This window comes from Ursus maritimus, unplaced genomic scaffold (genome assembly GCF_017311325.1).
Source record: "Ursus maritimus isolate PB19 unplaced genomic scaffold, ASM1731132v1 scaffold_7, whole genome shotgun sequence".
NCBI lineage: Eukaryota > Metazoa > Chordata > Mammalia > Carnivora > Ursidae > Ursus > Ursus maritimus.
Window position 1 is genome coordinate 49781817 of NW_024426885.1, and position 17622 is coordinate 49799438.

Genomic DNA, 17622 nt, shown 5'->3' on the forward strand with positions numbered 1-17622 from the left:
CAGAGAGGGATTGGAATCCAAATCTCTGGACTCCTTGTCCCGAGCTCTCAGAAAAACCATTTGGCCTCTCTGGCACACTCAGGAGGACTCAGCAAGAACAGCTTTTGTGCAGGGGTTATAATTAGTTGTCTGGTCCCAGTTGCTTGCAGGGTAAACAATGTCTGATAAACCCACAACGCTGTAAGTATTTATTACATTGCAACCCAGCTGCCAACTGTCTAACCATTTTAATAAAAAGCTATTTTCTAAGGTTTATGTTTTATTGCGTGTATGACTCCCTTATTGGTTAGCATTTTGGAGTTGTGGAAAAGGTTATGAATTTAGAAACTGGCTGCATTCATATCATATTTAAAACTTAATGCTATTTTATTAAAGACATATGGGCCTCCAAAGTACACATATTAAATGTCATGTAAGAAAAGTAGCAGTTTAAATCATGGTCAAATTCATTTTTGACGTGACTCCTGAGGCTTCCCAAGATCTGAACTATTTCTTTGTAAATCTGGCAGTTTAACCACACTCATAAATCACTTTCAAAGCATATTATTTCTTAATTTTACTGCATTAGAGAGCGTTTGGCCTACACAGTGAACTGTTTGTAGCAGTTATGTGAACAAAGTCGCACATTTAGTCATATAATGTGCAAAAGAAGTGGGGAGGGAAGCAAAGAAGGAAGAACTTTTCATTCTTCAGTCTGTTTCACTTACTCCATCCATTTTTACCTAAGCAAACACAATTCACAGCGTTCAGATGAGGCCTCTGTGCGGTTCGACGTGCAGAAATCACACGTTAGTACCAAGGGCTTTCTGAACACAAGGAAGACAAAAGGACTTTGTAACTGAATCTTTTCCAAAAGATCCCATGACTAAAAATTAAAACGGGTGCAGACATTAGACATTTTTTAAAAGTATTATATTTAGTTGAAACAGATTTTTTTTTCTTTGAAAGTGTGTGTCTCTGTGTGACACAGCTCCTGACCGTTTTCTCTAATTATCCCAAGATCCAAAATCTCACCCTGGAGTTTTCAGGGCCCTTCTCATGATGAGATAATATGCTCTGGGTGTGTGGAAGGCCCCCTCGGATTCCACTGCCCAATTTTCTTCATTTTACTATGGGGTAGAAGGGGTTGACTCCAATGACAAATTCCAGGATCTCACCATTGGCCTTGATTTCTAGGTTTCGCCAAGGGAGTTGGAGGGGGATTAAGAGAAGTGAGTCCAAAGTCACCCAAACAAGAGGGCTTAAAGAGTTATCTCTGCACCAGGCATCCTTTTCCGGATGTGGGCCCTGGGCACAACTCCTTGGCTCCAGCGCGATCCAGCTGGGGCCATGGCACTGCCATCCTCCTGCTCCCGGTGACAGCGGGGCGGCCTCGTCCTCCACGCTGTACTCACTTCTGTGCCTCCCCTTTGCCCCGGTTCTCTCCTTCCACCGTCCCCACAAGAACAAAAAGGCCCTGTGCAGTGCCTGGGGAGACCCTCAAATGGAGGGGCCAGGGCCTCTCCAGGATGAATATGGGGCCTTCTTTCTCCTCCCAGATTCCCTTCTGATAGGTGCTTTACTCTCATCAGAAGGTAGATGCTTAGCACAAGTCTTCGAAACATTTCATTTATCTTAAAATCCAGTGAAGCCACCAGGAATATGGTGGCAATACCCCCTTCTATGGACTGAACTATGTCCCCCCAGAATTCCTATGTGGAAGCCCTAACTCCCAGTGTGCCTGTCTCTGGAGATAAAATCCTTTGGAAGTAATTAAGGTCAAATGAGGTCATAAGGGTGGGGCTCTGATCCAACAGGACTGTGGCCTTATAAAAAGAGGAAGATCCATCCACCTGCATATTCTCTCTCTCTCCCTCTCTCTCTCTCTCTCAGCATTTTGAGGACCCAGCCAAGAAGGTGGCCATCTGTAGACCATGATGGCACCACGATCTGGACTTCCAGCCCCAAAACCATGAAAAAAATGCATTTCTGTTGTTTAAAGCCAGTTCATCTATAGTGTTTTGTTACGGCAGCCTGGGCTAATATATCCCCCGCCTCAAGTCCAAATGACCTTCCCTGTGTTCACCCACACAAACCGATGACACAGTGATGCCACAAAAAAAAAAAAAAAAAGAAAGAAAGAAAGAAAAGAAAAGAAAAGAAAAGAAAAGAAAAGACCTGCTTTGAAATTACACAGCTAACACCACTAGCTGCCCCTGCTTCTACATACCAGAGAGAGCGTGAGTGCCTTACACATATTATCTCATTTAAATTTTACAACAAACATGGAAGGAGGCATCATGCACCCCATCTTAAGAATGGAGAAACAGCAGAAGGTAGAAGTTCAGCCTTGAATCCAAACTCCACCTGCAATGTGGAGTGGGACTGGCCTCTAAAAGGAACAGCAAATCCGACAATAGCCCAGGAACAAAGTAAGAATCATATGTTTCCCATGGAATACAATAGCCAATAAATCCAGATTTTAAACCTTCCCCAAAGAGCAGCTGGAGGCAACTCCTTGAATCATGTCAAGAATAAAAGTAAAGGTTGGGTGGTGGGGAGGAATGAATAAAAATGGGCCAAATAAAGCACAGGAGAGGTCTCTCAGCCAGATAGCCTCTGTGACACTTCAAAATGCCAACAAAAAACAAGTGATTTACTTCTAAATTTTGCTCACCAGTTAAAAGCTTCATGGAGTAGAAGCCCCACTTAAAATTCCCCACTTCAAAAAGAAAAAAAAAATTACAGCTTTGGAGCCTAGACAGAGAGCATTAGTTCACTGTTGAAAAGAAATAATGAGTTCTAATTCAGGTAATGTAGCTCAGAATTTACTGCCATATTTTAAAATGCACATGAAAAATAAAATTATCCTAAAATGTCCTTGGTGAAAAGGCTGAGTGTAATTGCTATCACTGACAATAGCATTGAACTTAGCTAAATTAACATCAAAGGAAGCCCCAATTACAGAGCATCTGTGCATTATTGATGGTGCCCTGTCTGTTAATCTAAGACGCTCTACTGTAAGGAGCAGAAAAGCAAATAAAAGAGCTAATTGTACCACCAGCCTTCAGGGACCCCAAGGGCAGACCTGCCTTATCATGCTTGTGAAACACCACTTTGCCTGGTCAGAGGGCCAGCGAGGATGCATTTGGAGCCAGACTGGGTACACGGCCCCCAGAAGGAAGCCACGGTGACCACAGGTGGACAAAACAATAGAGAGGCGAAAACATGCTTCCCCCAGAGTTCACCCAACTCACAAGCTACCTGAGAACATAGATGGCCCTGAAGGTCTGGGCAGGGAGAAATAAGCCCTCTGAAGGCACAGGCAGGAAGCCATGGAAATGTGTCCTAACTCTTCTCCCTTACAACAAGAAACTGCTTCCTTTGACTTATCAAGTAACCATTTAGGGCAAATGGCACGTTCTAGGAGAAAAGGCTATTTTTTTTTAAAGATTTATTTATTTGAGAGAGAGAATGAGTGGGAGAGGCAGAGGGAGAAAAAGAATCTCAAGCAGACTCCCCGCTGAGCACAGAGCCTAATGCGGGACTCGATCCCAAGGACCTTGAAATCATGACCAGAGTCGAAACCAAGAGTCGGACACCTAACTGACCGTGCCACCCAGGCGCCCCGAAAAGGTAATTATGGTAAATGCGAAGAAGCTCTCCTCTGAGCATCGGGCTCCTCGCTGGAACTCCTGTGTTGAGGCAGGAAGTGCCATTACTGGAGCTCATACTGATACTGGTATTTACCTATTATACCTGCTTGGCTCTCACCTGGATGATATTCAAAAAGTATGTATTTCACGTTCAGACAAACTGATTACAGTCTTATTGCAACCAGACTTTGTGAAAACTTTCACCCGTGTTCAAGCTGGACAGCCTAAGAGTATCCCACTACTTTATCCTGTCTGCTAATACTTTGCTTCTTAGGCTTTTGGGGACAATGAAAACACAAGTAAATGTTAAATACCAGAGACATCCCTTCCATCACTAAGCTTACTCGAGTTTTCTTTTATATCTTCTTAAAGTTCACCCCTTCTTGTCTGCGGGGAGGAGCTGGATTATATCCCCCCCCCCAAATGATATGTTTAAGCTGTAACTCCCAGAAGCTCAGAATGGGATTACGTTTAAAGACAGAGCCTTTAAAGAGGCAAATAAGCTGAAATAAGCCATTAGATGGGTCCTAATCCCATATGACTAGTGTCCCAGTAAGAAGCTGAAATCTGCACACACACAGAGCTGGCAGGGATGGGCACACATAGCAAGAACACCATGTGAGGCCACAGGGGGAAGGCAGCTATCTGCATGCCAAGGAGAGAGGCCTCAGAAGAAACCAATTCCCACCAACACCTAGATCTTGGACTTAGAGCCCCCAGAATGAGAAACGAATGTGTGTTGTTGAAGCCACCCAGTCTGTGGTATGTGTCACAGCGGCCCTCACAAACTAGTCCACCTGCTATTAGTTGCAGGCACTTTGGAAATAACCAAACTCAAGAGCAGAAATTAGGACCATGCCATCTTCATTTTATCCTTTTTCCTTAGCCAGAGAACTGCAAATACTCGTAACATAAATCAAAGTTAACTTCAGAACAATGTTCATGATTTTTCCCCAGTGGGCCATCCATCCAGCAGCCTTCCCTGCCTTCTAGGATGTCTATCTGCCTGGGGGTTCAGGCCCCACCATCTGATGTTTCCATGTCCCAGAAGGGACTTTCAAAGCAAGGCAGAGCTTCATGAAGCCACAGAGTTCACAAGGATCGAAAGCAAGGCCCTGAGCTCACTGAGGGGTAGGGACTCTGATGCTTTCCTGATGTTCCTTCACTCAGACCTCAGTCACTAGCCTTTTTTCTCTGCTCCTAAACAAGTTGCCTCTGTATTTCCAACCTACTCTTTCTCTTCAGTGGGCTAGAATCCCCAGGCTCAAAGCAAAGAATCAGTGGGGTGGGGGAGGTGTGACAAGTGGAATAAAGCATGTGAAGGCTAAGGTGTTGTTCAAGCTGACCAATGCACCTGCTGGGGGGCGCAGCTCCCTGCCCAGCCCTGATGCTGCACACGGAACCCAGGGTAATATTAGCTTAAAATATGGTAACTTGAAGGCAGGGCCTCAACTTTATTCTATGAAAACCCACTGTCTTAGGGAGGCATCTTTATTTATTGCTTCTCTTTTCTTTCCTTTCAAGCTAATTTTTAAAAGTAACAAAAAAACCTAAATTGCAAAGGCAAAAAACCAGAAACCGTCTTCTCAAGTGGATCATGAAAATGTCAAGCTGTAAATGCACAGTTTACAGACATAATCAGCTCTAAGGGCTCCATATCAGTCATGACCAGAGATCCCATGAGGAAGGACTTTTCACAGCCCACTTACAAGGCCCTAAATCCACTCCTCAAAACTAAAGCAACTATACCATAGCCAACAGGGGTCTTCGAGGTGAGAAAATGTCAAAGAACTTTTTTAGAAAGCCATGGACCCATTTCCAGGGGAGTTATTGCTGGGTCTCTACCAGCCATCAGCTTCCTCCTCATCCCAGTGTCTGAGCTGCTTGCTACCACCCAGACGCTTTCCCGAACTCGTGGGGAGAAGGCCCTCAACCCTAGGTCTTCGACCTCTCTGGCCATCTGAGCACCTACAGTGGCCGGGGCATTCTGAATGCTGGGAAGCCCTGGGCCAGTGGCTGCCTCTCACAGCTGTCTACCGTACCTGCTGTGCACAGGGCGCTATCACTCCCTCTCCCAGCAGAGACCTACCCATACTTTCCTCCCACTTCAAACCTTGCCAAGGTTCCTCCTCATCCTCAAATTAAATTGCAAACTTGGCCTAAGAAACTGAGCCCTCCGTGGCCCAGCTCCTACAATTCTCTGCCTAGACCATGCATTTCACCAAAATGGGTTGGAGTGGGGAGTAGTCAGAAGGTCAAATCACAAAGTTACCTTTGGTTCCCTTCCACATCCTCATCTTCCCACTCTTTTACTCCTACCTCCCATTATATTTTCATGCCTGTTAATGAAATTTAAGATACATTGGGGAAAAAGGGTGAGCTTTGGAGCCTAGGGAGACCCAAGGAAGAAGCTGATTCTACATTGCTCTGTAATTTCAGGTGATACACATAAATTCTCTGATCATCAGTTTCCTCATTTGTAGATTCAGGATAATATTGCTAAGTCACTGATACAATATCTAGAACACACTGAACACAATACATGCTAGGCATTGTATTTACTCATATATCAGGAAAGTGCCAACACATCTAATAATGTACTACTGGGCAGTCGATCAACTCTTGGGCTGACCTTGCAATCCTAATTAGCTAAGCATCCAGAAAGCCTCAAGAAGTTGATGTTGTGACACCAAAAACTAAAAAGTTGTGTCCTAGTTAAGAGCCCTGGTTCAAGTGGCCAGGGAAGGACCAGAGGGCAGGATGGATGGATGGATGGATGGCCTACCTATTAGTCAAGTTCCTGCAGCAACACTACTCAAAATCCTAGCGGCTTACAACAAGAATTTATCTCTTATGCAGAGGTCTGTGATTGGCAGCGGTAGATCTGCTTCAGGCTGCAGTCTAGGTTCAGGCCTGCTCAATGTGTATTTTGTGTTCTTTTCACAGCAAATGGCAGGCACGCGAGAGGAGTGAGTGGAAACACATGGTACCTCATAAGGCTGTGGCCCAGAATTGGCATGCTGTCACCCGCACTCACATCCCATTAGCCAAAGCATCACATGGCCAAGGCCAAAGTCAATAGAATGGGGAAGTAAAAAGAAATACACAATTTTAGATAAACAGTGAACTCTACCACTCTTGTGCCAACTGTGAAGTTCTAGAGCTGTATGAAGTATCCTAGGGATCGAATTCCCTAAAGAATGCCACTTACTTCCATGATTCTCTAGGCACGTGTCTGTCTAAATATCTGTGGACAAAAGTGAGCACGGTAGAGGGAGGCCAAAAAGAGGAAGAGTTGGGCCACTGGGATGCAGTGAAAGCCAGTGGCTCCAACAGAGACACAACAATCTCTCATGAGACCTTGGGCCTAATGGATTAGAGTGACACCTGCTCTGTGCTCAGCACCTGGCCAGGCCCCAGGGACTTCTGGGAGAGGCTCCAAGAAGCTGCCTTCAGCACCAACACTTCTGTTTCACTTTCCTTCTCCCTACTATGGATTTCGACTCTCTGTCCCTAAGGCTTTGCTCAGGAGCAGGAGATAAAACGTCCCTATCTTTGATTACAGATGGTTGCCATGCAAAAGCAAGGCAATGAAGGCATACCAAAATTGCCCCCAAAGAACAGTACTCTGAAAGCATTTACTTGAGACACAAGATGCCATGCTGCTAAAAATGGAGAAATATAAAATCCTCCCCCCTACCTCCGACGAATGTGGCAAACTGTGAAATCAGGAAGAAGACTGAAAAACAAACAGACTGCAAATTTTTTGCTTCTGGAGTTGTTTCCAAACACATCACCCAAGCATCTTCCAAAAAATAAATTAATTTAAAATTTTTTCCTCCCTTCAAAATTTACTATAAAGCAACTGAAAATAGAATCTGAATATGTCTGTAGACAGGAAACATCTGCATGAAAACAGAAAAGAACAATAAAACACTAACATATTCAGGTAATTAGAAATATCCAGAAAATAAGCTGACATTTTTAGTTTTCTTCTGAACGTTTGGCACGGTAAAGAACTTTCAATATATATTAACTTATCACCTATTTAAGTGCATGTATATGTGGTTTACAATATTTATTTATAGGCATACCGTGGCTTTATATAAAATATATATTCCTGAAAACAGTATAGAGTAAATGTTAAAAATTGTAATCAATTTAGAGGTAGTTTCTAATAACCTCCTACATGTTCGCAACTGTGCCAGACTGGCATAACAGAAGGTACAAAAGATACGCACACTGTGCTTCAGAACAAGGTAGCAGGTAGGGAAGAATTCGACTAGGCATAAAACAATTAAGTAAACCAAGCAAGCCACTAGGCAGTGCTCCTTCATGGAATAGACACACACACACACACACACACACGACAATGGCAGCTAAGACCAGGAAAATCTCATTTAAACTACACATAGATTTGTGGAGCACCTCAATATGTTTGCTGAGAAAAGCTAGTTTTTATTTCCCACAAGCCTTCATAGGAGCAGGTGGATTCCGAGAGAAGGACGCAGAGAACACTGTGCACAGTGACAGGGAGCGTGAGCTCAGATCACACCCTTGCCTTCCCCAGCAATACTATCTGCTGGAGAAGCCCAGGCCGGCAATCAGGGCGGCCGGAGGTTTTGCCATCGTAAGTAATCCGGGGGTAAACCCTTTGGAAAAACAAATACACAACCCAGAATCTCTCCTTTCTGCCAACGCACAGATTCAAGCTATTACATTTTTTTTTAAGGCAGAGGTCCCTTCCCTGCTTTTCCAGAAGACCATATTGAAGCAATAAAAAAAAAAAATGGACCACCTTTCACGATGGATCTTCCAAAAGGCTCTGCTGTTTCCAGTTCACTCTTTTGACGAGTATTGGCTGAGCCTCTGCTATAAACTAGGCCCTGGGGATACGGGGGCAATAAAAACAGGCAAGTTCCTACCCTCATGGAGCTGACATCTCGGTAGATGAGGGGCTGCTTCATCCTGACAGAAGCTGGCTTCCCAAAGCTCCTATTACGTATCTTTATCCTGGGCTGCCATTGTTGTGTGTGTGTCAGTCCAAAAACGTAGACACAGATGAAGGAAGCTAAAGGAAACCAGGGAGTTGGGTCCTCGTGCCAGTGTGAGGAGCGGGACTGTGTAGTGTGGCCCTGGAAGGAGGCGATCCTCAGACCCCAAATAACGTCCAACTTTCAGTTTAAGGTCAGGAATAAAAAAGATTTCCAGAAGGTACATAGACTCAGAAGTTTATTCCTTTAATCCATCATGTCTTCCTCTCCCTCCTTCCCTCCTCCTCCTCTCCCTTTCCCTCCTTTTCTGGGACACACACACACACACACACACACACACACAGCTTCCACCCCATCAGGAAAAAAGACTATTTCAAAGATACACACACACAAATATATAAACTATACAAATACACAACTACACAGGATAGGAAACCCAGGCAGGCCCACATAAAGGCATGCATCACATATTTTCAAGGACATGCTGACACCCACAAACATACCTATTACCTTCTCTCACCTATAACAGAATGGCCACAAATATAAGCAAAAGTACACATGTCAAAACACTTTCTAACACAGGCTGTGATTCTCGGGCCAGCTGTCCCTGTAGCTGCTCTCCCCACTGCTTCTATAAGGTTCTGAACATTACACAGTTGGTAGCCAACTTCATATACATGCCTGTAAACAAGAGGGCTCAGCTTTAAATAATTATGTCAAAGAAATGACAACCTTGCTCTTTGCCAGAACAGGGATGAATAATTACAAAGCCAGGACATAATTAAGCAATTCCGACTGTCGGATTCTTGAACTGTCTGATGTGTAGGGCTGGCATGCCCGCCACGCATACCCTCCTGGACAGGCCTCGCGCCCCTTTGATTTATGTTCCCTGATGTGGCAAGGGGGATCATGGTCTGGCCATCACAGAAGCCCTTCTTTGGGGGCCTCCCCACCTTCTCTGCATCCAGCTTGGTGCTCTCGGCATTGACAATGGCATGATTCCATGGCCAATATTTGCAAAAGATACAGCTTTTCTTTAAAATTCCAGGAAATGAGGGAAGCCTAGCTGTCGTAGGTCCATTAACTCACAAGACAAACACACCAGTCTAGAAGAGTCCATTGTAGAATTAGCTATCACTTCCCTAATGAATGATGGCATCTTTCTATAGGACAATCAGAGCTCAGACAGAAAGCAGCTTTTAAACAACAAAAGCCAAAAGGCAGCGATGGAAGGGAAATGTGTCATCACGGCAGAAGGCTAGAGCGAACTCGTGCTCAGGCGCCAGGGCCTGCCAGGTACAAATCAAACCTTTGTGACATAGGGGCTTTATGAGTTCTGGATGATTTTGCATCTGCGTCAGCCGAGAACACCCAGACTGCCTGTCCCCTACCTCCAAGGCAAGAGCTGTGATTGGAGAGGCATTTTCCATTCTCCCAAATACTTTATGTCAGGAATAAAATGAAAACAGCTCCCCAAATCACGGCCCCCTCCATCATCCATCAGAGCATTCTGCTGAACGAGCACAACAGGGCCTCTGCTGCCTGAGAAAGGACAGAAGCCAACTTGCCATTCCGACTCTGTGATGAGAAATAGGTCTTCAGCAAGTGTGCTCAGCACAACGTCGGCAATTGACGGGGAGGAAATCGCTCTCCACTTAGAAGCCGACTCCGAGTGTACACAGACCTCCCAGAACATATATATGTATACACACACAGAGACAGAGAGCGTGTATGCACACCTGCGCAGGAACAAACAGACGTCTGCACACACTGCGCGCAGGCGAGAACCAGCCTTTTTAGCGCCAATTTATTAATTCAGTAAGAAACTCATTTGGCCTCCTGCTATCCGCAAGAAAAGTACCAATGCGTATCCTGAAGACAGGCCTGGGGGAGTTCCCTGGCATTCGAGAGAAGCATGAGTGGGCCGTGCAAGCAGGAGCACAGCGAAGTCAGTCCTGTGCGCTCGAAGCATCCGGGCGCAGATAGAGCACTCAACCGGAAGCCCGGGCCCCTGCCTTCTGACCCCGGCTCTGCCTCCGTGGGACCAGGCGGGGCGGGGGGACAGGGGGGTGCCTCCGGAAACTACACCCTCACCCGGTTCTTTCACCCATCAAGTGACAGCACAGACCAGCTGATTTCAGAAGGCCTCTCCAGTTTGGAAATCATGTGACTCTCCGAAAAGATAACAGCTGAAGATCCCCATGCTTTGTCAGAGTGTTTTTGTCTCTCCTCAAATAATTAATGGGTATTTTTAAGCTTAACACCATTAGTAAAGATGTGGGAGTCAATCACACAAACATAAGCTAATTCTATAATTGATTAGAAACTAATCTGGAGCTTTGAAAAGCATTTCTGCTGACGCTGTTCATGACTCAGAGAGCCGGCTACTACTGGACTTTAAGGAGCCATGCCTGCCTGCTTTCAAAGCCGGGCGGGGTTTCAGCCCCGGCTGCCATCTGACCCCAAGAGAGCAGTTCAGCTTTCTGCCATCTGACCCCAAGAGAGCAGTTCAGCTTTTACCTGTTTTCTTCCTCTAGGCCTTCTTCCGAGGCTTTTATCTGCAACAGAGAAATGCACAGGGAAAATGGGTGGCTCACTTGCTCCAGCGGTAAGAGCGGAGTCGAAGGGTGTGGCTCTGTGGTCAGACACACCAGTCCAGCCCCAGTCCCAGCTCTAACTAGCCGGGCTGCCCAATTAACACCTCCAGGCCTCAGTTACCCCACCTGCAGAGTCAGCCAGTGCTCCCTTCCTCCTACATTGCAGGGTTGCCTGAGGACTCACAGATTAGAATACAAAGAGCCTTAGGGCAGTGGTGAGCACACGTGGTGGGTATTGTATTAGTGCTTCTTCCGATTTCCTGGGACAATGTAGTGCTTCCCCTGTCAAGAACAGGGGGAGCCGGAGAAATACGGATCTGTCGTGTAACATGCATGCATACATGAAGGTGGAAAATGTGGAATGGGCAGGAACCCAAGATATTATAAACAGTTCATTTGTTGTCCTTTGTTTGGTGATGTCGGCTGCCTCTGGAATCTTTTAACCAAAAAAAAAAAAAAAAAGGGGGGGGGGGGAGGCCAAGAAATAAATTCTTTCATTTGGACAAAATTACAAAAGCTGGAATAACTAAAGGCAGTCATGAGCAATACATCGAATGTGTGCCTCAATAAGAAAAACTGTTAACACTTTAATAGCTATGAAACGAATCACTCAATTAATTTCCCACATGATGAAACAGGTAACAATACATTTATCTGCCAGTATTATACCCTCCATATCATATATTTCCACAACTGTTAGCAATTTTATTCAGCATAACGGGAAATAAGTTGCACCTCATGGATTCAAGGGAAAAAAAGTGGCACCTCATGGATTCAAGGGAAAAAAAGTGGCCTGAGGTCTGCTGCCAGCCAAGCAACTTGATGGAAGAGGTTTCATTTTTCTGTTTTGGTTCTGTTTGTTTTTTCTCTTTCCCTCTTAATCATTTTCAATGCATGTGCAAGGCACTCTAAGTCAATAAGCGAGGACAAACCAGACCTCCAGGATTTCTGGGCCAGTGTTTTCAACACACAAGCTAGGGTCCCACAGGAAGTGACTGGGTAGTTCCACGGGGCCCTGGGGCAGTGAGGGACCTCAAAAGGGGTCATCAAGAGTCATGTGGTCCATTCTCCAGCCTTGGGCTTCACGGAAGAATCCCAGCTCCTTCCAAAGAGAAAATGTTTCACATCCTTAAAAATCTCCTTGAATCTGAATCCAAGACTCAAAGCCACATCTCCCTTGCCTCATCAATGCTGTCATTAAGATGACACCATATTCACTTCCATGACCTGGATGCAGACTCAGCGGATAAAGGAAAGGTCAGTAAAACTATTCCCAGGAGCTCTGGGGAGCTGCATGTGGGGATATGCTAGTCCCAGGTCACATTGTCAGAAAAAAATGACCTTTCTCACTAATAATATCTCCGAGAGCTCTTGAGCCCTCATACCTTGTGAACAGAAGAAAATCACTCTCCCCTACCTTCACTATGGCCCCAAGAAAGGAGAGCTCCCTGTGGGTCACTGAACGAATGTTACCCACCTGAGGAAAAGTAAATACCCCAAGCTTACTTCTTTCTCCTTTCTTGGCAACAGACCTGCAGAGGCCCCACCTTGTAAAAGAAACATCTTCAAGGAGACCTGAAATCTTCCCCCCAGAACATCACCATTGGGCTGTGTATGGTGCTGCTTTATTGGTAAAAGAGCCACCTGGGTGAAATCACCTTACAAATAAGGTCCCCTTAGATGGATCACAGGAAGATCCAATTTATTCCCAGTCCTACGTCTTGTTAGGCCAACAGTGTACCCACGGATACAACCCTGGTTGCAGATCTCTCCTGCGTTCCAAACACAGAAGAACATCCTCTAACGTGCAAATAATAATCAGTGAGACAAGACATAAACCCCTTGTGAAGACCAGAAAGTAGGCGCCTTACCTTGGGCTTCACCACTTTCATGAACGACCCTCTGAGCAAAGCTTCCTCTCGTTCTTGTCTGGTTACTTTCCGGGCATCCAGAAACTTCAAATTGGGCAGCTTGTGCAGAACAAAGCATCTGAAAGAAAATAGTCAGAGACAACTCAGGAGGGTAGGTGATGGCCTCAAAGATCCATGCAATTTGTCTCATGCTCAGGGATCTACATCATTAGGTCTTCAGAAGTTTAGATCTTGGCTGCTGCTTCTCTTTTCTTTCATGAAGAATGAATAATCACTCTTTGCAGAAATCTAAATAATTATATTTTACACATACAACTAATCCTTAAAAATGTACACTATTGATTGTTCTTGATTCAAATGTAGACACACACACACACACACACACACACGCACACGCACGCACCTGATGAGGCAGGAAGATTCTATCAGTGTACCCACCCCCCCACAACTGCCCGTCCTTTCTAGAAATGGGCCTGGCTTCTTTGCTATGCAGAAAGTTCTCAGGGAAACTAACCTACAACCTAACTGTACCATTTATGTCATTGCCATTCCTGTGGTCATCTGTGTAACTCTCATTTCTGAGAGATAAGCAAATCTTTGGGAAGCTTGGCTGGCTCAGTCAGTAGAGCATGTGACTCTTGATTTCGGGGTTGTGAGTTTAAGCCACCACAATGGATGTAGAGATTACTTAAAAATAAAATCTTTAAAACAAAACAAAACACATCTTCAATTTGAAACTAAGACAAGAGACACTGACTGGCCATCCAGGACAATAAACCAGAGGCTGTAATAACATACATGACTTTGAGATAGAAGGAAGGAGTGCACATAACTGAGAAATGTTTCCTTGAAGAATTGAAGAGGGGACTTGAGGATTTTCTCATCATCCCTGAGTTACTTCCACACTGGCACTATGAAGATAATTTTTACCAAGGTGAAACAAGAAGAATCAGTTTATAGGGGATATGCATTTAATAGCTCAACAAATACTAATACAGATTCCCCCAGAAAGAGTCTTTGGTGTCCATCATGGCCTCCATGGATAAGCTAATGGCTGCTTGTGTGATGAACTGTCCTCAAGCAGGTATATTTGGAATTGATGAGAAGATCCAGGTGGCCATGGGGTAGGTACATAAACATTTAATACATACATAAAAGGTATAGACACCTGCCTATACGTCTTCTTCAGGGACAGTTACCAACCCAGATGCTTTCCATCGAGCCCCCATACTTGATCACTCAAAGGAGCCATTGCTTAGACCCTGTCCTGCTTAGGAAGAAGAGGTAAGTATCCAATGTCAAGAGGAATAAATTATCTCCATAGGAATCTGTCATTTCCTTCCTGTTTTCAGCCTCTTCAGTATTCACTCATCTTTCAAATCCTAACCCACATGAACTTTTCTTCTGCATCTCCAGACCACATTGTTGTCTCCCTTCTCTGCACTCCCAGGATACACTGTGAGCACCATACCATCTAACATCTGGTGGTTTTTTAATCATTTTATTGGTGTTCAGTTGATGTCCTCACCTATGAGCTTCTTAAAGGCAGGGACTTTTTTTTCTTACCCTCATATTATCTCAAAAAGTAGTATTAGAATGGACTCAATAAAATACCAGTTTGTTTAAGTTGTATATTTCTTGAGCACCTACCATGTGCCAGGCCCTAGGTACACAGAGGTGATTATAACATGATTTCTGCTTTTAAAGGGGTTCTTGATATAATGGGGAAGATAGACTCACACAGAAAAATTAGAAACCCCACAGCTAAGTGCCGAGATTGGGGTTATGCACAAAGTAATTCTGGGGAGCACAGAGAAAGGGACCTAACATTACTCACTGAATGAGTGAAAACTAATGGCTGGAGGAGAAAGAGGAGAAACAAGAAATCTCAAGTGATCTTCAAAGAACCAAACCCTAAAGCAATCCTAAGCGCTGAGCTTGTTCTCGGTGCAAACGTTACCTGGGGGTATTTAGCATGACCCCCTCCTTACGGGAGCCTTGGGTTCCCAAGGCCAGCTTCCACCTTCATAAGATGGTCTCACATCACCAGGTGGCCTCCATATACTTGCCCAAAGGTTTGGTTGATGACTGAAATGCCAGAGAAAACAGCATAGAGGCTTCTAGTCGAAACACTCCTTAATGAAAATAAGCAGTTCTTTTGAGGTATACTTTTCTTCCCCATAAGTGTTCACCCCAACACCTGAGGTCCTGGAAATTTGACTATCGACTTCCGGCTTCCTCCCCGTTCTCAATCTATGATCTTCTTTCCAATCTCTCCCTGAGCCTCTCCCTTTCCTTTACAAATGCCCTCTAACCTTATCCAAAATCAGAAAGTTTCCACGAAGCCTCAAATGAACTTCTATCCTCCAGTAGAACTCCCACTGGCCTCAGTCAGTGTCAGAGAAAACTTCCATCTTCTGCGTATAGCAGAAAAGTCTTGATGACAACAGATTCTTTCAAATAAAGACATGTACAGATGGAAACAATATGTCAGGAGTGACGCTCAGAGAAGTAAAGACACCCACTAAGTGTAGGGTGGGAAAAGATGAATATTCAGGTGAAGAAAACATCAGTATTAGAAAATCAGCCAATGTTTAATGATGGAATGAAAGATGTCTTCACGGGGCTGGCAGGAACCATGATGACAACAGACAGCACGTTGTCATTTTGCCCCACTTTGGATCACAGCCCTGAAATCAAAGGAGAGAGAGAGAGGTGCTGGCTTTTAAGCTAGTTAAAAATTTTAGATGACAAAGAGCTGCTGTTTTCAGAGCACTCGTCTTATACAATCGAAGAAACAGCCCATGAAATAGGCTGCCAGTCATCCCTGAAACTAGGGCTGACCTGACTCCCATCCTGACGGCCAGCCTGGGGTTTCCTAGGTGGTGAGTGCTTGGAGAGGTTTGAGGGACACTAGGAAGGCTTGCCCCCAAATAATTCAGCCTGAGACTCAGCCCAGGGTCCAAAGTTCCTCCCTTAGAGATGGCTTCATACATTCACTCACACGACCAATAATTAGTGAGCTGCTACCACCTGTCATAAACTGTGCCAGGTGCAGAGAATAAGGTGAGGCTCGAAACAGACAAGGTCCCTGCTCTCAAGGAGCTTATATTCCAGCACAGTCACTCTCAAGAGGGCACCAGCATCCCCTGGACGGCTTGTGGAAACACAGACCACAGGACCCCACCCCCAGAATTTCTGATCCCCTAGAGAGTAGGGCCTGGAATGTACATTTCCAATAAGTTCTCAGGATGGTTGATGCCACGGATCGTGTTGCAAACCACTGTCCAAGTGAAAATAACACCATGGCGAATAATAGTTTTGGAATGATGAGGTTGGTGAGGTGGTGGGGAATCTCCATCCCGATTCTGCTCATGGTCTGCCCTACCCCAGTGTCTGTGGTACACAGCGCCCAGAAGGCAGCCACATCCACCAAATCTCCTTGCCCCCGGGTGGTTTGGAACTAGCTCCAAACATTACTGCCAAGTGATAAGTCAGTGGGCTTTTGCCCGCCTGTCCCATCCCAGTCTTGGGAGATCTATTTCCCTTTGTTCTAGGTCATGTCAGGGTGTCAAAAGCTGCAGCTTCAATCCCGAGTATAATACAAGTTTGCCATAAAAATACAACTGAGGATTCCCGAAGCCACAGAATGAAGGCTTTTACAATATCAATTCGACCCTTGTAAATTTAATCCAGGGTTATTTGTTGCAACAAAATCTCTTTACCGTGATGTATTACTTAGTTACTGGGGTTATCACAGCCGTATCCTAAAGTTGCATAGTACATAAAACATTTCAGTTAACAATGCGGGAAGGTTAACTCCCCCAGATAACCTGCAATCACAAGGGCTAGTCCAGATGACATGCCTCTGTCAGCTTCCACGAGCTATTGATGGTTCAATCAGTTTGTTTTGAAGGTAAAGTACAACAAAAGGGCAGTAAACTTATTCAGACTGTCAACAGGGGCTATCGGGAATGGGGCTTGCAGGTAAGTAATTCTGGGTGTTTTAAGGCTATTATCAAACAGCAATGGTTGAAGGAAGAGACAGCTACTAATAACACAGAAGGCAGCCATCATAAACCACTTTATGGCAGAAACCCCCGTCTATAAATCCTGCGACACCCGGAGACAGCTTCAGATTTATAAAACCGCTTGTTAAGCCAGGGCACTGCTTAATGAAAAGAGATCGGTCTAAGTTCTGAGTCTCATGTCCCCAGTTCCAGAGGGCAACTCCAATTTTCCTGACCTTCCCAAGGTGGCCAGGCGAAAGCCCTGGGGCTGGGGGCGGGAAGTCAGGGACACTCTTGGCTGTGATGCGGAAGGTGAGGTTATCAAGAAGAAAATCAGGGCTCCCAGGAAGGTGTGTAAAGACCCATTGGTTTCCGTCTGAAAGCAGATTCTCAAAAAGTGAGACCCACACACAGAGCTTTTCAGGTTCTCTCTCTTTTCATATTCAGTGGTCCATTTTCTTACAGGAGTCCTCTAAGGAGACACCCAAAACTGGCAGGGGGAGAAAAGGAAGAGC

The 17622-nt window shown here is 45.0% G+C and overlaps 1 protein-coding gene across 1 annotated transcript in view; it reads right to left on the reverse strand.

Annotated features, from left to right (window-relative positions):
• Window positions 1-17622, reverse strand: part of LRMDA (leucine rich melanocyte differentiation associated) — a 1004984-nt gene that overhangs the window by 403626 nt on the left and 583736 nt on the right. Inside the window, 1 exon segment of the mRNA XM_040624819.1 lies at window positions 13098-13215. Within this exon segment, the coding sequence (XP_040480753.1) occupies window positions 13098-13215 (118 nt within the window).